Source organism: Canis lupus, chromosome 31 (assembly GCF_003254725.2).
Source record: "Canis lupus dingo isolate Sandy chromosome 31, ASM325472v2, whole genome shotgun sequence".
NCBI classification, from domain to species: Eukaryota; Metazoa; Chordata; class Mammalia; order Carnivora; family Canidae; genus Canis; species Canis lupus.
In genome coordinates, this window is record NC_064273.1 from 38,635,685 (window position 1) to 38,657,579 (window position 21,895).

Sequence of the window (21,895 nt, forward strand, 5' to 3'; positions counted from 1 at the left end):
CTAGACGTGGGGTTGGCCGTGATTCGGCAAAACATCGAATTAGTTGGGTGCAGGTGCTAGCCGTGGGGTTGAGGGTGCAGCTCGCTGCACGCGCGACAGAGAGCAGACTGTATAAGCACACATCACTTAACCAGTTACAAAGAGAGATAAAGGAATCTATAAATTTTGCATTTACAAGATCCTGCAACGAAGGCGTTGTAAGTTACTCTTTCTGGGCACCGCAGGTTCGAGCAGCACAGATGTTAAGGAAAGCTGCGGTCTGGACAGCGTGCCCCCCAAGGACGGCAGCGCCCCCGGGCCCGGCGAGGGCGCCCCGCTCTCCAACGGGGGCAGCGGTGGCGCCAGCCGGAAGCGGCCCCTGGAAGAGGGCAGCAACGGGCACGCCAAGTTCCGCCTGAAGAAGAGGAGGCGGCCGCCGGGCCCCGCGCTGCCGAAGAACGCCCTGATGCAGCTGAACGAGATCAAGCCCGGCCTGCAGTACGCGCTGCTGTCGCAGACGGGGCCGGTGCACGCGCCTCTGTTCGTCATGTCCGTGGAGGTGAACGGGCAGGTGTTCGAGGGCTCCGGGCCCACCAAGAAGAAGGCCAAGCTGCACGCCGCCGAGAAGGCGCTGCGCTCCTTCGTGCAGTTCCCCAACGCCTCCGAGGCCCACCTGGCCATGGGGAGGACCCTGTCCGCCAACACGGACTTCACGTCCGACCAGGCCGACTTCCCCGACACGCTCTTCAACGGCTTCGAGACCCCGGACAGGTCGGAGGTGCCCTTCTACCTGGGCTCCAACGGGGACGACTCGTTCAGCTCCAGCGGGGACCTCAGCCTGGCGGCGTCCCCGGCGCCCGCGGGCCTGGCACAGCCCCCGCTCCCCGGGCCCCCGCCCTTCCCGCCCCCAAGCGGGAAGAACCCGGTGATGATCCTGAACGAGCTGCGGCCCGGGCTCAAGTACGACTTCCTGTCGGAGAGCGGGGAGAGCCACGCCAAGAGCTTCGTCATGTCCGTGGTGGTGGACGGCCAGTTCTTCGAGGGCTCGGGCAGGAACAAAAAGCTCGCCAAGGCCCGGGCCGCGCAGTCCGCCCTGGCGACCATTTTTAACCTGCACCTGGACCAGACGCCGTCCCGCCAGCCCATCCCCAGCGAGGGCCTGCAGTTGCACCTACCGCAGGTGAGGAACGCGCCGCTGCCGGCCACGCTGGCCGCGCCTCGACGGCGCTTCGGACAGGGCTTCGGCCTCCCGGGCGCCGTTGAGGGACGTCGGATCGTCACCGGTGAGTCGGCTCCGGGCGGGCGGGCGGGCGGGCGGCCCTGGGCCTGCAGCCCCACGCGGGCCCACGGAGCCCCGCCCACCAGAGCCCGCGGCCCCTTCCCGCACGCTCCTCCCCCGCGGGGCCCCTCGGAGCCGGCAGCCCGCGCCGCTCAGCCGTGCTTCCCGCAGTCTCACCAGGGACTCCCAGGCTGGCCCGCCGGCAGCCGACACCCTCGTGCGGGTCTGCGTGGGTGCCCCACGCTGCACAGCAGCACGGGGGACCGGCCGGGCCGAGGGTGCCCCACAACAGGTGCGGGCGTCCTGGAGGGGCGGTGGGGGGCGAGGGATCCCTTCGGCAGCATCCACGCTGCCCGGAACCTTCACCTGGAGTGTCCTAGGGGATCCACGTGGGTCCCCTGCTCCTCGGCCCGTCAGACCAGGGGGAAGACGGGGAGGATTTCGGGGTGGGCTCATCGCATTCGCGAATGGGGAAGACCGAAGGGGAAGTCGCGTGTAGCCGGCATCTCTGACGTTCCAGGGAACTCTGATATGTGTTGCTTCTCTTCTTGGAAATCCAGAGTTTTTTCTGGCCTAGTAAAAAAATTAGTATTTTAGGGAGAAAATCTCACCCCCTTCTCTGCCATTTTGTCAAAATATTATCCGTGTTGAAGATAAGTTACGTACTGGTCTGATCAGAAAAAAAAACGAAGGACCGGAAATCACCAGGTGGGACGGCTTGGATTTCTCTTAGAAGAATCCGGAATGTCGCAGCTTCTCCGTTGCCTCAGAGCACTGTTAGGGTGACCTCTCTGTGCCGTTGCCTGGGGTCACCAGTACTTCTAGGTTTTAGGAGACACTTTATTTTATTTTGCCAGAAGCAACCAAATACAGCGTCAGTATAAAGTACCATATTCAAAACATCCTACTGGTACTTCACAAACCCAATAATCACGTCCTGTGCGAACATCTTATGAACCTTTATTCAGGAGGGTATTAGCCCATTTATAATTTCATAAATCGGCAGCACCAGCTCCCTAGAGAGGTTTTATTTTCAGGTTTCCCGTCTGCTGCAGGATATTCCAGCTTGAGTTCCCCTAGTGTCTGAGGCCCCCTGACTTCCCTGAACATGAGCAGACGTGGACAGAGCAGTGTGGGGGGCGACTGGAATCCCGCCCGAGGCCTGGTGACCCCGTGGCGGGGAGGCGGGCGGGGAGGCAGGTGGGGGTCCATGTGGGCACTTCCCGGCTTGGGCCTGTCCTTCAGCGGGAGCAGAGACCAGAGCCGCGCCGGGGGCCACGCGGAGCCTCACCGGGGTGGGCGTCCGGGATCCCGCCTAGGAGGGGGTTGGCGGGCAGGGCCCATCCCAGCCCTGCCCCGTGCCACTCGCCCGGGTTCTGCAGGGCCTGGCGCTCATTTCTGCGCCTCTGCGGCAGCGGAGCTCCCCGAGCCCCAACCGTGGTGTCTCCGGAGCCCCCACGGGAGACACGACCACGTTCTCCCGGGAGCACCTACAGTGGCCCCCATAGGAGCAGCCCTTCCAGCTTGGTGTCTGGGCTCCGTGCCCTTGCACCAGAAGTTTCCAGTGTGCTTCTGGAGTGGCGAGCGTCCTCACCGTTGGCCCGGAGCAGCCCTGAGTCCCTGGCCTCAGGACCTTTTGCCCTCATCGTGTTCATAGCGACGTCTCAGGGTTTAACCCAGACGTTGTGGGCCGCGTGAGGTGTGCCGAGCCCTCAGTGTCTGGATCCCGTGGAGCGGCACCGCCAGCTTTGGGCCGGGGCCTCTCAGTCCTGGGGGCCGCCCGGGGTTGGGGGACATGGGCGTGACCCTCGTTGTGTCGTCCGCCCCCAGCATGTAGAGGGAGAGTCGCTTCCCTACCTGTAGGAAGGGGGTTGTGTCCTCTTCAAGGGGACGGAGGAGCCGCCTGGGTGCCGGAGATGCCTCCTCTGACCAGTGAGCGCCCGCGTAGGGGCCTGACCTCCCCTGAGCGTCTCTGAGCCCAGTGGTTTGGGATACGCCTCGCCTCTACGGAACGGAAGCGTTTCTCTTAACTTCTCGTAAGATCTTTTTCTTTTATGTGCATTGCAACACGTGGTCCTTCATCTTTGACGCCGTCCCCGCCGGGTCGCCCGCAGCCCGAGTGTGGCAGTGACACCGTGCAGGGGTGCGGGGAGGCCTGCCGCCCACGTCTTCCGTCCGTGCCGCTGCCTCTGGCTTGAGCGCGGCCTTCTGGGGGCTCCTTGGTACTGACCGGGGCGGCGGCAGGAGGAAGAAGTCCTGGCGACTTTCCTTTTTGTCAAAATAAGCTGTCGTTCGGGATGAGCGACGTTTCTGTCCATTTGGGAGTGTTTTGCTAAGGGGCAAGCTGGGGACCCTGGGTCTAGCTGTTTGATGCTCCCGCCCAGGGTGAGACTGGGGGGACGCAGCTCTTCACACACACCTCCCGTCAGGCATCATTTCCCAAACCCTTGTATCCGAGATAAGTTGTAGGCCGTGGGGACGAGAGCGTGCATGCAGCCGGCCTGGTGTGTGTGCTGCGCGCGGCGGGTCTGGCCACGGGCCCTCGGAGAGCACGGCCGTGGGTGCCGTCGGGTGCCCTGGGGCCTGAGTTTATGATAAGTGCCCTTGCGGGCTGCTCGGCGCCGGTTCCTGGGCAGTGGCCGAGCCAGGGCAGCGGGGCTGAGCCACGTGGATCTTCCTGCCGCCCCTTCCCTTCCCTGATGTCCGTCACACTCGAGGTCATGTTCCCGGCCCGGCCAGCCCTCGAGCTGATGGCGCCCCACCTGCGGGGAGGTCACTCCGGGGAGGGGCTGGGAGAGCCAGGTGCAGAGGCAGGTCCCCGGGGAAGCTGGTCTGCGCCTCAGCGTCCTCATCCGGGGGGAGGGCTGGGGTGTTGGAGGACCGCAGGGTGGCCCGGGCTCCGCGCTGTCCCTGTCCTACAGACTCTTGAAGGATTCTGGCCAGAGCCTCGAATGCTCCTGGGGCCTCCGTTTCCAAGGAATGTTTTGGAGGACAAAAGAGCGTTCACATGCACACGCGCGCGTCCGTTTGCCAGATTCACCTTGTGGTTTTCCAGAAGAGACGGCCTCGCCGGCGTGCGCGGGGCGGCTGCAGGCCACATCCCTCACTCCCTGCTGTGGTTCGCAGGTGTTAGCCGACGCCGTGGCCCGCCTGGTGCTGGATAAGTTTGGTGACCTGACCGACAACTTCTCCTCTCCTCACGCACGCAGGAAAGTGCTCGCCGGCATCGTCATGACAACAGGTAAAAACGTGGTTTTGGCGTTACCCGGCCTCACGGAGAGGGGACGGGCTCTCAGGCCGCTGCCACCCACCCCGGTGACGCCGAGGGGGCCGTTTCCTAATCCTTCAGATCCCGCCACGGGCACACGGGCACACGTAGGAACTGCTCTTACAAACATTTCCCCTGTGCGCTCACTCGTCAGCCTGGGCTTTTTTACTCGGAGAAAGCCTCCTGTATTCATACCCGGCGCCTAGCGTCACACCTGATGGTTTTGACGGACTCTGGAAAGTGCAGCAAGACGGCCCTCGGTCCTCCTCGCTCCCCTGGAGAGTGGGCGTCTGAGTTACCGACAGCCCTGGTGCCCAGCTAGGTCCCCGTGACTGTTCCGGGGAGGCAGGTAGCGCTCGCGAGAGCGGAGAGGGCACGGGTGGAGAGACACTTGGACGGCAGAAGCAGCCCTATTAAATTTACCCAGAAGCTCCCAGCAGCACGAGGAACCCCATTTCCTTTCCTGCACCCCAGGGGTGAGGACACGGCCCAGGCCCGGATCCCTGCTGCTGCAGGGCCCTCTGCACAGGGGCATCCATTCCGCCCCGCTGGGGAGACAACCCTGTAGGGCCAGGGGTGAGCGGGCTGGGGGCGCCGTCTCTGTCTACACCTGCCGGCCAGGGAAGAGCCCCAGTGCTCTGTGTGGGTGACCGCACCCTCCCCTTCTCCCAAGGTCGCTCTCTGTCCCATCGTGGGCAGGATGTGCCTGCAGACCCGCGGTGTCAACCACCCCTCGATGCCCCAACACGAGTGCTGTTTTAATTATGGCTTTTTTAAAAAAAGATTTTTTTATTTATTCATAGAGACACACACATACAGAGAGAGAGAGGCAGAGACACAGGCAGAGGGAGAAGCAGGCTCCATACAGGGAGCCTGATGTGGGCCTCGATCCCAGGTCTCCAGGATCATGCCCTCGGCTGAAGGTGGGGCTAAACTGCTGCACCACTGGGGCTGCCTGGCTTATTTTTTTTAAAGATTGTATTTATTTATTCATGAGAGACACACACACACAGAGAGAGAGGCAGAGACACAGGCAGAGGGAGAAGCAGGCTCCATGCAGGGAGCCCGATGGGGGACTCAATCCCAGGACTCCAGGGTCACGCCCTGAGCCGAAGGCAGATGCTCAATGGCTGAGACCCCCGGTTCCCCTAATTACGGCTTTTCTTGCACGCTGTCCTTACTGGCACAGCTGAGGGTGTGTCTGCGGTGGAGCAAGTGCCCTGGACGTTACCGTGGCTTTCAGTTTAGTCCTGGTGTTCGATGCCTGTGTCCCCCGCTCCTCCCTTGCTGTTGTTCTTTGCGTGACTGAAGGTGATGCCCGGCTCCTGGACGCAGTGTTCCCTGGGCGAGCCTGTGTGTCCACCTGCCAGCCCCGGGAGCGTCAGCTGCTGGGTCCTTCCACACGGCTCTTCTCACTGGCTCTTGGGGGGCAGACCAGCTCCCGGGCCCTTTGGCACTTGCTGTGCCTTTCACGTGGGACCTTCCGCCTGGGGCCACGGTTTACCCCCACAGGCAGCGCCACACAGCCCATGACACATGGCCCTGGCATCAGATGGCCGGGTTCAGCTTGGGTTCCTGCTGCTGGCGGAGTGACCCGGGGCAGGCCATTGACCCGTCTGTGCCTCGGGGTCCTCCTCTGCCACACGGACACGGGTAGCGTGCCCCCCAGAGCACACGTGGGAATGAGGTACAAAGCCTTTCCGAGCAGACCTGGTGCTGCGCTGCCGCTCGGGGCGCTGACGGCCAGTGAGGTCACTGTCAGGTGGTGTCTGGGTGTTGGTCCGGGTCTGCAGCGTGAGGTCTGTCAGCAGATGTACCGTCAGAGTGGCTGCACTCCCCGTGCCGTGGTGACAGGCGCCCCTGTCCCTGTGCCACCTCTCTTTCCTTGGAGCCTCCTTGGTGCCTTGATGTTAATTTCAAAATTGTTGCACCTGGTGGTCCACCTCTACCTGGTGCTCCACCTCTACCTGCTGGTCCGCCTCTACCTGGTGCTCCCGGCCTGTATGCGGCGGGGCATGTTCCAGACCAGACGTGATTGCATCTGGAGGAAATCCTTCCTTAGGTTTAGAATCTGTGCACCAAAGAGCGAGGGGGGTTCACATCCCAGAAACGCTGCTGCAGGGCCCTCGGGGGAGGTGGAGTTTGCACAGTACGATCGGTGGGGGCAGGGGTGCGTGTCACACCCCAACACTGGGGTCACTGACTGTGCTCAGCGGACCCGGGAGCACGGCCCGGCACGAGGGATAATCTATCTCTGTTTTTCAGGCACAGATGTGAAAGACGCCAAGGTGATAAGTATTTCCACGGGGACAAAGTGCATCAATGGCGAGTACATGAGTGACCGTGGCCTTGCGTTAAATGACTGCCATGCAGAAATTATAGCTCGGAGATCCTTGCTTAGATTTCTTTATACACAACTTGAGCTTTACCTAAAGTAAGTCTAGTTAGGTAAATAACTAAAGGAAGCAATTAAAAAAAAAAAATCCCCCTCCTAATTCAGAATGTATTGCAAAACCTTCATAGTTTCTGTAATCGCTGAAAAACTCTTAAAGTAGTAACTTTATCGGCGGCGAAGGGGTCGGGTCCCGTTTGCCCCTGGCGCTCACGCTGCAGAATTGAGGTGGGCGAATTCTACACGCACGTGCACGCGTGTACTGACGGCTCACGCGGCGTGAGGTCTGCGTGCAGAACCGCGTGCTGCTGCTGTACGCCGTGTGAGCGTGAGCAGGACCGAGCCGCCCCGGGGACCACGGCCGTGCGGTCACCCGGCTAAGCCGCTATTCTTGAGCGAGCCGTGTGCGGTCTGTGCGGACGTCGTAGGCCAGAGGGGAAGGTCGCTCACGCTCCTTGTCGAGCGGGCTCAGTAACCCTGTTGGTCGTGGTCAGCATGTGAGCATCCCGCATCTGTACCCTGTTGATAATAGGGGCCCCTGGAAGTCTGTGCGAACGACGATAGGCTGACCGCACACAGCCCTGAGCTCACGCTTGCAACCTGTTCCCTTCCAGCAACAAAGACGATCAAAAGAGATCCATCTTTCAGAAGTCCGAGCGCGGAGGGTTCAAGCTGAAGGAGACTGTTCAGTTCCACCTGTACATCAGCACGTCCCCCTGCGGGGACGCCAGGATCTTCTCACCGCACGAGCCGATTCTGGAAGGTACGGGCCTCGGCTCGCGAGGGCATTCGTGGTTCCGTAGTGACAGGGGAGCACACCTACGTTAATAGCCGTTTCTTCTTTTCCTTGAAAACTTCAGCTTGAAAGTGGATCTGATAGGAATATATCAAAGCACCAGGTTTTCCGTCTCAATAATTTGCTAAAAGGAAAAACCTGCGTGAATGAAACGTGTTGACTGTGATGCACCAAGTACACGAAGTAGTCAGAGTGAGGACAAGCCGTCAGACGAGGATTTAAATCGGGGCCGTCCGCGTCTGTGCATCTGGGCCCCGGACGAGCGGCCGTTCGATGGGTGTGTGCCTGCGGCGTGGCCGGCATTCTGGAAGCAGGCACGCGCTCGTGAGAAGGGGCCTGGGTGCATCACGTAGGTCGGGGCCCCTGTTGTAAAGTAATTTGTGTCCTCGTCTCTTCTCCAAGCTGAAGCAACTCAGACACGGCATCACAGTCTGTTATTTTCCTTAATTACGAAAGCAACACATACCCACTGTGGAAAATTGCTGCATGTTTTTGAAAAATAAGAAAAGAAAAAAAAAGAAAAATAAGAAAAGAATTAAAAAAAAAAAAGAAAAGAAAAAAAGAATTCAATCGCCCGTGTTCATATAACGCAGGAATAATCACTTTATGTGTTTATTTGTGCATGCGTTTATTTCTGCATCCTTATGATGCATTTTGGAAAATTTTGGAAAATTTAAAAATGCAGAGAAAATGGGTGACAAACACTCCAATACCCGTCACCTAGAATTAGCAGGTGTTAGCATTTTGTCCTCTTTGCCACAGCTCATTTTTAATGATAGAAAGAAATCGTTTTGGTTAAAGTGGAAGAAGCCCTGTTTTTCCCCAGCCCCCCTGGAGGAGACCACTTTCATGATTTTGGTTTGTGTCACGTCCTTTCCTTCCCAGTTTTCTCTACCATGTTGTGCATCTATCTTATAGAGAGAGAATCAGCATGTGCACACGGCCGTGAGCCAGACTCTAAGCGTATAGGGGGCTGCTGCGCTTGCTCTGCTGTGAGGACGGGTCAGGCTTGCTGCCCGCGGGGATTCTCACCCGGCCTCCCTCTCCTAGAACCGGCGGACAGACATCCAAACCGCAAAGCCAGAGGACAGCTGCGGACGAAAATAGAGTCTGGCGAAGGCACAATTCCCGTGCGATCCAACGCAAGCCTCCAGACGTGGGACGGGGTGCTGCAGGGTGAGAGGCTGCTCACCATGTCCTGCAGCGACAAGATGGCACGGTAAGGCCTCCTGCCCGCAGGCTGCCTGCAGGCGGGGCTCGCCGCTCTGGTTCGGGGTTTCCTCCGTGTTTCCTGCTCTGTGTTCCCGGCCTTCTCTGGAGGACGGAGGCCCTATGCAGGGTTCTGGGGGCCACCATGTGGGGATCGAGCTGCGGCCCCCGTGCCGGAGGCTCTGGTTGCCCACACGGCTTTGCCTCTGTCCTTGCACGTATGGGCCACGCACGGTGACGTGTAAAACAGTTTGCTCCCGGAGGAAAGGGAGAGGGTCCTCATTCCTAGAGGAAGCCACCTTAAAGGTCCCGTCCACCACTGCGTTGCCACTTTGGGTTATTATAGGTGCAGAGTGTCCCTGGCGTCACATGCCAGGTGGTGGCCTCTAGGGAGGCTGGGGCTGCTGCAGACCCACCCGTTTGCATTTGCTTGACAGATGTTTTTTCAAAGATGCCTCTAGGCCAGACTTTTTAAAAAGCCTCATTTCTTCAGGTGTTAGTTCCAATAGCTCTGTTTTTATTTTTTAACAAATATTTACTTGGGAAAAAAAAAAAAAAAAGTGGGATCCCCGGGTGGCTCAGCAGTTTAGCGCCTGCCTTTGGCCCAGGGCGTGATCCTGGAGTCCCGGGATCGAATCCCACGTCGGGCTCCCTGCATGGAGCCTGCTTCTCCCTCTGCCTGGGTCTCTGCCTCTCCCTCTCTCCCTGTGTCTCTCGTGAATAAATAAATAAAATCTTAAAAAAAAAGAAAAAAAAAGTAACATAGATAGATGGCAAAATTTGAGCGGTCCAGAAGCATGTAAGCCAGAGAAGGTCGTCTTCAGAGCTCCACTGTGCCAGCCATCGTGAGCGGGTCCGTGACTGCCCGTCCGAAGCTGTCACAGCCGACGTGCGTGTGCACACACACGGCCCTTTTCAGTTGTCTGTAAGCCTTTCGTGTGTTGCTTTTCTTGGGTGGACCTTGTCAGGGAACCTCGGGTGCACAGAACGTGATTCCTCACACACTGTGGTCCGTTCCCCCCAAGCACGGGTTTTTGCTTATTATGTGTCCTTCCTGTCGACTCTCCGTTCATGTGTGCGCGTGCATGTGGTGCCTTGAAAACTACACAGTGGTGTCATTCTGGGGCCTTTATGTGTGTCGTTAACTTGTAGAGATGGAACTGTGCTTTAAGCGCCATTCTGCATCTCATAGTTCCATTCATCCCAGCGTTTGTGACCTACCCCCGATGCCGTCATAAGCAGCAGGTGGATTACGTCTCACTCCTGCAGAGACGCTGTCGTGGTCATGGACTGCGCTAGGCCCGTTCCCTCACGGTAGAGACTTGGGTCTGCTCTAAGCCTCCTCTGCGGCTCAGCCTTGAGTTTCCGTGAGTGTAGCTTGTTCTACCCAGGATCCCCGCTGCACACATGTAGAACCTCACCAGTGATGTCACACGCACCCCAGCCCGGGTCACACCAGTTCACACTTACACCAACAGTGCATCATGCTAGTTTCCGCCTCATTTTAATAAAAACTGGTGTCTGCTGGGGCTGTGGGGCAGCCACGCGTTGTTCGTCTTTCTCCCTGCGGTTGCCCGTTGATACCCTCTGCCGTTGGTCTTTTGGATCTCACGCTTTTTCCATCTTGATCTGCAGACGTTCTTCCTCCGGTTCCTACTGCAGTCCTTGAGAGTTTCAGACATTCCGTGTCAAAAAAAAAAAAAAAAGACATTCCATGTCTTTTCCTGCCCAAACCCATGTTTTCACTTGATCCGTACCATGCTCCTCTTGAATAGAAAAGTTCATTTTGTTATTACCTTATTGGTTAATTTTTCACCCTGGAAAGTGATTTGCACTTCCAGGATCTTATTTAAGAAATTGCTCCTCAAATTAAGAGCATAAAAATACTCTCCTATGTTTTTTTTTTTCTGAGATTTTTATCATTTTACTTTCAAATTCAGGCCTTTAGTACAGTTGTATTATAAGTAATAATTTGGCTTTATTGTTTTAATATAGTGAATCAGTTTTCCGGGTACCACCTACTAAATAATTGACGTTTTCCACAGTAATCTGTGAAGGCATTGCTGTTACATACTGAAAGATGGGTCTGTTCCCAGCCTCTCAAATCTCTATGAGCTCAGAGTTAGATAGAATTGTACAGATTATATAGTTCACAGAGATGTTTGCGATTTTTGATGGATTAATTTCTGGTACTTTATACTTCCTGTATTACATCAGAATTATCTTATTGTCTGTTATATATTATGGATAATTATTACTGATATAGACAAACACTGTGGATTATTTTTATTATGGTAAAAAATACATGACATATAAGTCACCATTTTTTTTAAGTTTTGTTTTTTTTTTAAAGAGCAGTTTCAGGCTCACAACGAAATTAAGACGGATATACAGAGATTTCCCATATACTCTATCCTTGCACACGCACAGCCTCCTCCAGTTACACATCCCCCCACCCACCCCAGAGTGCACATTTGTTGCAGTTGATGGGCCTATATGGACGCATCATAGTCACCAAAGACCATAGTTTACAGTAAGGTTCACTCTGGGTGTTGTTCATTGTCTGGGTTTGGACAATTATTTCATGACATGTGTTCATCATTATAGTGTCATATAGAGTATTTTCACTGCCAAAAGATCCTACATGCTCCACTCTTTCATCCCTCCTGCCCCTACCCCCCACCCCCAGCCCCCGGCCACCCCCGAGCCTGCCCCATCTGTACAGCTGTGCTGTTCCCAGACAGTTGTGTGGTTGGAGTTGCATGGTGCGCAGCCCCCTCACCCTGCCTGCTGTCACCGGGTCACGTGCCCTCACGGTCCCTCCATGTCTTCTCATGGCTGGATGGCTCATTTCCTCTTAGCACTGGGTGCGCTCCTGTTGACTGGATGGGCCGTCTCCTTGTCCATTCACCCACTGAGGAGCACCGTGGGTGCTTCCACTGTTGGCAGTTCTGTAAACATCTGTGTGCATTTTTTTGTATGCACCCATGTTTTTTACCTTCCTTGGGTAAATACCAACAAGTATGATTGCTGAGTCATGCGGTAAGAATATGTTCAGTTTTGGGATCCCTGGGTGGCGCAGCGGTTTGGCGCCTGCCTTTGGCCCAGGGCGCGATCCTGGAGACCCGGGATCGAATCCCACATCGGGCTCCCGGCGCATGGAGCCTGCTTCTCCCTCTGCCTGTGTCTCTGCCTCTCTCTCTTTCTCTCTGTGTGACTATCATAAATAAATAAAAATTAAAAAAAAAGAAAAAGAATATGTTCAGTTTTGTAAGAAACTATGGAACTACATGTAGAGAGCTCCTAAAAACAACAACAGAATACCTGAGTCAAAACTTCTCAAGTCCTGGGGAAAGGACTTGAGTAGACACATCTCCAGGAAGATGTACAGACAGCCAGTGAGCACATGAAGATGCTCCACATCCCCAATTGCTAGGGACATACAGACCAAAACCACAGTGAGATACCCCCTCACACCCATGGGGTGGGCTCCTGGCAACAAAACAGAACATAAGATAACAAGAGTTGACAAGGGTATGGAGCCCTTGGAACCAACCCTGTGTGTGGTTGGCGGGAATGTAAATGTTGCAACCACTGTGGAGACCGTACAGCAGCTTCTCAAAAGCATATAATTGCCATGTGATCCAGCAAGTCCGTTTCTGGGTGTTTGCCCCCAAAGAACTGAAAGCAGGGCCTCCAGGGATACTTGTTCACTCATGGTCACTGCGGCATTATTCACAAGAGCTAAAACATGATGAGGTGTCTGTTAAGATCTTTCACCCACTTTTTAGTAGGGTGGTTTGTTTTCTTTTGGGGTTTTCTTTTAAGATTTTATTTATTTATTCATGAGAGACCCACAGAGAGAGGCAGAGACACAGGCAGAGGGAGAAGCAGGCTCCCTGCGGGGAGCCCAATGTGGGACTCGATCCCGGGACCCTGGGATCACAACCTGAGCCAAAGGCAGACACTCAACCACTGAGCCACCCAGGCGCCCTTCTTTTTGGGTTTTAAGAGTTCTTCGTATATTTTAGGTAACAGTCCTTCTCAGATGTATCTTCTGCAAAGTTTTCTCCCAGTCTGTGGCTTGTCTTCTGATTCCGTGGATGTGGTTCTTTAAATTTTCCTGTAGTCCGTCCTATCAATGATTTCTTTCATGGATTGTGCTTTTGGTGTTGTGTGGAAAAAGTCATCGCCAAACCCAGGGCCATGTAGATTTTCTCCTGTGTTGTTATCTAGGAGTTTTATAGTTTTGCATTCTACATTTAGGTCTGTGATCCATTGGGAGTTAATATTTGTGAAGGGTGTAAGGTCTGCGTCTAGATTCATTTTTTGGCACGTGGATATGCAGTTGCTTCAGCACCACTTGTTGAAGAGACTGGTTGCTCTCTTGTGTTGCATTTGTTTCTTTATCAAGGATCAGTTGACTATTTCCACGTAGGTCTGTTTTTGGGCTGTCTGTTCTGTTGCCTTGATTCAGTTGTCTGTTGTTTTGCCAGTACTACACTATCTTGATTACCATTTGGATTTTGAATCCAATTCCATTGTATGTGGGTGTGTGGGGGGGTTGGTCCCTCACACATCGAACAAGGAATTCTCCAACACCAGCTGGGTGTCCTACAATCTCCCTGTACTTCTGACCAACCAGCTATATATTGGAGGTCTCAAGGACCTCTTCCTTGGGTTCAATTAATTTGCTAGAGTGGCTCACAGATCTCAGAGAAACATTTTACTCACCAAATCACCAGCTTATTATAAAAGGATATAATTCAGGAATAGCCAGGTGAAGGGCTGCAGAGGGCAGGTCAGGGAGCTTTGAGCCCTCTCCAGGTGTGCGGCTCTCCTCACATCCACATGCCCACCAACCCAGAAGTTTCAAACCCTGTCCTTTGGGGTTTTTATGGAAGCTTCATTACATAGGCACAATTCACTAAATCATGGGCCAGTGGTGATTTTTAACAAATTTAAAAAAAAATTTAAGTAATCTTTACACTCAACATTGAGTTCAAACTTATGACCCCAAGATCAAGAGTCACACGCTCTATCAGCTGAGCTAGCCAGGTGCTCCAAATCATTGGTCATTGGTGATTAACTGAATGTCTCTCTCCCCTCCCTGGAGATCAGGGGGTTGGGACGGGAAGATCAACTCTAAACCAGCCTTCAACCTTAGGTGTTTTCTAGAAGCCATCTCATTGACAGAGTAGAAAACACCTGTCAGGTTCTCATCACTCTGGAGATTCCATGGGTTTTTAGGAGCCATGAGCCAAGAACCATGGATCAAGACCAAATATATATAAGGCCAAAATATAGTTCTTATAAATCACAGCATTGCAATTGATGTAGCTTTATAGTAGGTCTTGAAGCCACATGGTGTCAGTCGTTCAATGTTGAACCAATATGTTGGTTATTCTGGGTCTTTTGCATCCATATGGACTTTAGAATCCTTTGTCAAGTACCTGCAGAATACCTTGCTGGGATGTCGATTGAGACTCATTGAATCTGTAAATGAAGTTGGGAAGAGCCGACATCCTGACAGCAGTGAGTCTTCCTATCCATGAACATGGGCTATCTCTCCCATTTATTTAGTTCTTTGATTATTTTTTCAGAGTTTAGTAGTACATATTTTGTTAGATTTATACCTATTTAACTTGGAAATGGTACTATGTTTTACAATTTCAAATTCCACCTGTTTCTTGTTAGTCACACTGACTTTTGACACCAAGGTACGATGGTAATTCAGTGGAGAAAAAATTTTTAAAATGAGCAGAATATTTGAATAGACACTTCATCAAAAAGGATGTCAAATAAGTGTGTGATGAGACGCTTGACACCAGTAATTGTCCACTGGGACATGCACGTGACGTATAAAAGCACACGCATCAGAGCGCTGGGCATATGCAGTGTGGACAGTGATACAAGGGCTGGTGGTCTTGTCCTAGGCAGAAGGACAACTGCTTGTGAAGAGTTTGGCAGTTTCTTAAAAAGTTCAAGATGTGGGACACCTGGGTGGCTCAGCGGTTAAGCGTCTGCCTTTGGCTCAGGGTATGATCCTGGTTTGGGGATCAAGTCCTGCATCGGGCTTCCTGTAGGGAGCCTGCCTCTCCCTCTGCCTGTGTCTCTGCCTCTCTCTGTGTGTTTCTCATGAATAAATAAATGAAGTCTTTAGAAAAAAAAAAGTTCAAGATGTGCCTACTGCACATCCCAGTCACTGTGCTCCCTGATGTTTGTCTCAGAGAAAAGGAAGCGTGCATCCAGGGTCACACACGAGTGTTCCTAGCATCTCTCTTTGTAATCATCAGAGAGTGGAAGCAGCCCACACGGCATCTGTAGGGAAGTGGATATGTGCTTGGTGCTGTGTCCACACGGTGGGATACCCCTTGGAGAAAAAATGAATGAACAATGATACCCAGGGCACCATGGGGTTATGCAAAGTAGGGGAAACCAGACAAACAGGAGTGCTTGCTCCATGGTTCCATTTACATAAATCCTAGAGAACCATACTGACCTCCAGGGACAAAGCACCTCAGTGGCTGCCCGAGGCGCGGCCAGCATAGAATAAGGTCTGAGGGGACTCTGGGGGTGATGGTCTCCAGGGCACACACGGAAGTCATCTCTTGGGGTGCCTGGTTGGCTCAATCTCCGTTAGGTGTCCGACTCTTGATCTCAGCTCAGTCTTGATCTCAGGGTCATGAGTTCGAGCCCTGCGCTGGGCTCTGTGCTGCACTCTGTGCTGGTGTGGAGCCTACTCAAACACCTCTCACCACCGTGTGTGCCTTACTGTGCACGATGTGGTGCGTGTTCCCAGAAGAGGAAATCAGAGTGGAAATTTAAAAATGATTGTGAATAATTCACAAAAAAAAACCCCACAGCTACTGAGTTACAAAGAGAACAAATCCAAATAAATAGAAGGAAACAATAAAGAGCAGAAATTATTTTTAAAGGCAACAGAGGAAAACAGGAAATGCTAACAAAGCCCCGTGTTCGTTCTTTGGAAAGGACAGTGATGTGAGCAGAGCTGGCAAGATTGACACGAAGAGACAGGGACAGAATGGAGGGAGACGGGCCAGCCCCACTGGGGATGGAACGGGGGATGGTCAGGGACGCGGCCGACACTGCACACGCCGTGCGTAGTTATGTACAGGATTGCAGGAGACTTGGTCACCAGTGTGACATGGAGTTAAAGTGTCCATTCCTGACGTGGACTCAGCGTCGGCGGAGGGCTTCAACAGAACACGGAGTGTCAAAAACACTCCACCTGCCAGGCCACAACAGGCAGGAAATAAACTGAACAAAATCAAAGTGGGGGGGCGGGGACGAGGAGCCATGGAGAAGGGGACCCGCCCCTTGGATGGCTTGTACGCCAGCTCTCTGCATGCTTGCAGCGCCAAGCATCCCATTTCGGGATCAGAAAAGTAGGGAAAGATCCCCAGCTCATTTTGTGGGATCATCACCACCCTCATCCCCAGACCAGCTAGGCCAGTAAAGGGAGACAAAGTGACAAGAGCCGTCCTCCGTCACACACACACACATACACACACCAAGCCCGATTGTGCACTTTGAGCAGTTTGGTCAGTTCCTTACGAAGCTGTGACTTTAAATGCAGTTTTAATCAAATGTCATTTTATCACGGCCCTTGAAAATCCGATGGCTGCACCCCGATGGGAGAGTGGCAGTAACGGGCAGTTCCTGACGGTCAGAGGAAATGGAAACGATATGGGAGTTCATTTCTGTCGCACAGAAAGGTCCCACGGCAGGTGGGTCGTCCAGAATCCGTCCTCCTGCCGCATCGAGGGGGCGTCTCCTGTCCTCGAGGGCCCACAGTGCCCACCAGATCCCCGGCGCCTGGTCCGAGTTCCCACAGCGGGAGGGAGGCCAGCCCGGCCTGCCTTCCGTCCACACTGCCGGCTGCGGGCCCGGGCTCATTGGACAGCTGCGCTCCATCATCCAGAGCCCCGTCTAGGGCCGCGTCTCGCTGCGCAGGAAGCTGGGGCGAGCGGGCTGGCCTGTGACCTTCTGAAACAGGATGGAGGGAAGGGAGGGGGCCTGCCCCTGCAGCCTCCGCTGTGCTCGGCAGACACTCCTGGAAGGAGGCACGCAGGCCCGTTACTCAGCACACACAAGCCTGTTCCAGGTAGATTAAGGAGCCGAATGTGAAGAGTGGCTCCTGGCAACCTCCACTTAAGCAGGCTCCCCAGTCAAGGCATAGAAAGCCCAAATTAGAAAGAAAAATACAAATAAATTTGACTAAATTAGAAATTTAAAACTTATTTACCGATAGGTGTAGGGGAAAGAAAAGCCACATCCTGGGAGGTGAGAACCCAGCTGGTAAAGCCGGTTCCTGCAGCTCAGTGATGCAGAGGCGCCGACTGGGGGTCTAGAGATGGGGGTCGCACGCGGGAGCATAAGTCAGCTCGGGGACGGGAACCCTCACGACCTGAGCCTGCCCCTGCACGCTGGGTCCTCATCGTCTGCGGGGAAAGCAGACGCCGTGGGGACAGCTCCCACACCTGCTGCCTCTGTCGCCGCCAGACGGGGGGGTCCCGCAGACACTTCTCCAGGACTCTGCGGTGCCTCCAGAGCTCGCAGACCCTGCAGGGTAAGGGCTCGCCGCACAGGACTGCCCCCCCACAGGCCCCAGTCACCAGAATCAGGCACCCAGAGCCCACATTCTGTCTGACTCGCCTACACGTCGGGTTTCCAGGAGCCCTCTCTGGTATAATTTGCTAATACAGCTCGCAGAACCCACTTACCAGCTTATTAGAACAGAACGGGGGACAGCCAGGTGGAGAGGGGCCCAGAGAAGGGCCTGGGCGTGGAGCACCCCCGCCCGCCGTCTGGGCACACCCCCGTCCAGCCCCTGGCGGTGTTCACCGGCCTGAGAGCTGCCGAGCCCCTCTGCACGGCCCTGTGCGGGTTTCCGTTACTGGCCGTCACCCTGGGTCACGGCTGATGAACCCACCCTGCACTCTCTGGCCGCCCCCGAAGTGGGGGTGGGATTGGGGGTTGGCCCGAGTGGTCCGGCCCTCTAGTCCCCGGACCAGCCCCCATCCTCCTCGAGTCGCCTCCGTAGCAGAAGCTCAGGGACGCGTGGACGGGGATTGTTACTCAGCGTCTCACCAGCACGGGGCTGAGGCTAGAAAGGTCGTCCAGGAGTGCCTTGGTGGCCCGGTGCTGCCGGCTGCCTGCAGTCCTGTCCTTGCCCCGAGGGCGTGAGCACGACCCTGAGAGGCGCAGCTGACCTGTGTCCCTTACAGGCTTCTCTGTCCGACAGACGGACGGCACAGCGTCGGGGCTGTGGGCAGGCGGAGGGGTGAGGGCTGCAGTGGGCCGGGCGTGGGGAGGGAGGGGCAGTGCGGCAGGAGGGTCCCCGGTGCCGTCTGTCTGGTGGGAGCCGGGAGGAGAGTGTCGCCACGGGGACTCATAGCGAGTCCTGTCCAGGAGCGGGGGGGGGGGGGGGGGGGGGGGGGGGGTCTCGGTTCTTTTTTTTTTTTAAGATTTTATTTATTTATTCATGAGAAACGGAGAGAGAGAGGCAGAGACACAGCAGAGGGAGAAGCAGGCTCCATGCAGGGAGCCCGACCGGGGACTCAGTCCCGGGTCTCCAGGATCACACCCTGGGCCGAAGGTGGCGCTAAACTGTTGAGCACCCCCGCTCCCCGGCTGCCCGGGGTCTGGGTTCTGATGACCGTGGCCGCTCCCTCAGCTCTCCTGTCTTCCTGTGCACAGGGTCAGGCAGCAGGGGTGTGGGGGGGAGGGGGGCCTGGAGGCCCCATGTGGGCGCAGGGAAGCTGCTTGGGAGGAGGTAGAGGGGCTGGAGCACCTTGGCACCTGCACGGTTCTGACCCGTGTCTCCCAGCGCCCACAGCCGACCCCGTGCCCTCACGTGGGGTGGACCGTGGGGTGGACCGTGGGGTGGACCGGGCACCAGGTGGAGGTGAGCGTGCACACCCGGCTCGCGTCGAGTCATTCTGCTGCCTTTGCAGGGGCTTGCTCGGGACGTGGGCTGCGGGACGCTGGCTGCACCCCCTCACCCCAGCCCTCCCTGAGCCCGGGCAGCAGAGCTGCGTGCGGCTCCGTCCCCCCAGGGCCTCCGCAGAGCGTCAGGGCCCCTAGAGGTCTTTCACGAAGCACGTGTGCAGGGTTAATGGTGCGTCACCAGCACGGGTTCTGTGAGATCACTGTTCAGACGTTTGCCCTGGGAGGCTGGGTTCCCCTAGAGATGGTCTAAAGCCCTATACAGGCTTGAATTTACATAAGAAGGGGGGCCCTGTGGCGTTCGTGAGCATTGAGCCATTTCATGCTTTTTCTTGTGAGAGAGGAAAACCTGTGTTTGAACATCCTTCTTGGGGGGGGGAGCATGCAGGGTGGGAGTGGGAGGGGAGATAGGGAGGTGGGGGGGCAGATAGGGAGGTGGGGGGCGGAGCATGCAAGAGGGGGTGGGGGATGGGGGTTGGGGCGGTGGGGGTGGGGTGAGGGTGGGGGGTGGAGGGGGTGGTGGTACCCCTTCAGTGTGTACCTACTGACGGGTACGTGGCCCGTGTATAGTTTAAGTGCGGGGACGTATCAGTGAGGAAAGCAGACGGAAGCCCCTCCCTTGTGGAGCTTGCACACTGGTGGGTGGGTGGAGGCAAGTGATGACCAATAGACCGCAGGTGATATGGGGGGGGCACCGAGGAGGGCCCCTGGGCGTGGGTGGGACGGCCCTACCCAGGGACTTTCTGCAGACACAGAGGTGGGGGTGCGGTGCCAGGCTGCTGGGCCTGGGAGGAGTGGCCAGAAGCCCCCTTGCCTCTGGTGGCCCCAGCAGGAGGGGGATGGTGGGGAGGAGGCGCCAGGCCAGCCGCCCGGAGGGGCCCTCGCAATGACTGTGTTTTCTAGGGAGGAGAGGGGAGTGTTGGAGGGTTTGTGCACCAGGGCATCCCGGCCTGTTTCCCAGGGGCCTGCAGCCGCCCCCCAGGGATGGGCCATGGGGGTGGGAGGCTGCGATGAGCAGCGGTCAGCAGGGCGGTGGCCTGGAGCGGCCTCCTGGGGACCCACTGGACACTGCCCTCCGACGCCTTCCACGAGGGTCCAGGGGCCGCTGGACGCGGGCGCAGAGTGCAAACACAGGTGCAGCCAAGGTGGACCTGGTGGCCCTGCGGTGAGAGCAGAGTACAGGGCCACGGAGGGGCTCTGCACCCCAGCCCCACGTCCTGGCCAGACCCTGCAGCCCCCAAACCCAAGCCCAGGGTGTTCCTAATGACGAAGTTTAGGAATACAGGTGAGGCCCGGAGCCGACGGCCAAGAAAGGATTCCGGAGGCGTCTTTGGTGCAGAGTGGGGGGGTTTATGGAAGCCTGGGGACGGCCCGTGGGCAGGAAGAGCGGCGGCCTGGGGCCTGTGAGGGGAGGAGGCTGGTTACACACCAGGGAGTTGGGAGGTGAGCAAAAGGGAGATTTCCAAGGATTGTCACCTGCTAAGGAGGACCTAGATGTGGGAGGCCTTGCCATTGTCACATTAAAGATTGCCTTTCCCTCTGGCGGGAGGCATTAACATGAAGACAATTGGAAACTTCCTGAAGAATGTCACACATGGGGGGGGTCGTTTCTGGGTTATCAGCTGTGCTTTGTCCTCAGCTGCCCATGCTCCCCATCACTAAGGTGGGAGGGCTCTGCACCCCAGTCCAGGGCCTGACGGGGCCCCACCTGGGGCTGAGCATCTGTCATCCTCAGGAGCCCGGTCTTTCGGTCTTTTCCGTTTCTTGGAATCCTGCTCCCCCTACCCCTCGCCCTGTTTGCCTTCTGACTGCTCCGTCCAGCGGCCTGGGCCCAGGAGCACGTGATTGTGACGCCCAGGCCCTTGGGCCCCCTCAGCTATCCTCCTGGCACAGCGCCCTGACCCTCCCCTCCCTGCCGAGCCTGCCTCACCCCGTCAAACCAGGCTCTGCTGAGATCGCCTCCCCCCCAGCAGGAAGCCACCAGTTTGGGGTTTTCAAGGTCTCCTTTGTGGTTATTTTTATTGGAAGTGATAAAAATGTACTTTCTCTTTGGAGTCTCCTCCCAAGAAACGTGGCTCGCCTGCCCTCGTCTCAGCGCGGAGCCTCAGGGTTGTGCGTGGGGAGGGAGGCCGGAGAGGGACGGGCACGGCCTAGCATGATGGTTGAGTCGCCTTTCCTTTGTGTGCGTCTTCCTCGTTGTTGACCTTTGTACCCACGAAAGGGCGTCCGGCTGCCAGGCAGCTGTGGGTCGCGCTGGGTCGGCGCCACGCCTGACCTGGACGCGCCCTCTCCACTCAAGACCGTGTTCCCTCTGTCTCCAGGTGGAACGTGGTGGGCGTGCAGGGGTCCCTGCTCAGCATCTTCGTGGAGCCCATCTACTTCTCGAGCATCATCCTGGGCAGCCTGTACCACGGGGACCACCTCTCCAGGGCCATGTACCAGCGGATCTCAAACATCGAAGACCTGCCCCCCCTCTACACCCTCAACAAGCCTCTGCTCAGCGGCAAGTACCCCTGCCGTGTGGTCGTTCCCCTGTTCAGACCAGCCTGTTTGCCCGTACGAGTCCCACAAATGGAAGCAGCACAGGGACGCTGCTCGGGCTGTCGGAGACGCCCGGGCCCCTCAAAGAGGGCGGAAGGCGATGTTTTAGGGCCTCCTACAATTCCTCTTTTGACTGATTGAAAACGTTGCCTCTTATAGATGCGTGACAGCCCAGACGTGGCCCCTGCGTGTTTTCCTTTCACTTGTATGCGTGTCTCCAAGTCCTGTCTCAGTGGGAGACACGACAGGTGTCATGAAAAGTACGCAGGTGTCAGCTGTCCAAGGTTAAGTGGGGCTGGGCCGCCCGGGCCGCGTCCTCTCAGTGCCGAGCTGCCACCCTCAGAGGGAGCCCCGCGCCCAGCCGGCTCTCGGGAGGTGGGCGCAGGTGCACCCGGGATGGGTCTGTGCTGTGTGGGCGGAGCCTCGCACCTGCCGCGAGTGCCCGTGGTCACGGCTCTG

The 21,895-nt window shown here is 56.3% G+C and overlaps 1 protein-coding gene across 5 annotated transcripts in view; it reads left to right on the plus strand.

The window, feature by feature from the left end:
- Positions 1–21,895, plus strand: part of ADARB1 (adenosine deaminase RNA specific B1) — a 137,379-nt gene that overhangs the window by 93,007 nt on the left and 22,477 nt on the right. For all 5 annotated transcript variants that reach the window (XM_049104654.1, XM_049104657.1, XM_025462178.3 and 2 more), the window contains 6 exons: positions 225–1,159; positions 4,385–4,499; positions 6,792–6,960; positions 7,533–7,681; positions 8,765–8,933; positions 21,217–21,398. In XM_049104654.1, coding sequence (XP_048960611.1) covers positions 225–1,159; positions 4,385–4,499; positions 6,792–6,960; positions 7,533–7,681; positions 8,765–8,933; positions 21,217–21,398 — 1,719 coding nt within the window. The remainder of the gene's footprint in view (positions 1–224; positions 1,160–4,384; positions 4,500–6,791; positions 6,961–7,532; positions 7,682–8,764; positions 8,934–21,216; positions 21,399–21,895) is intronic.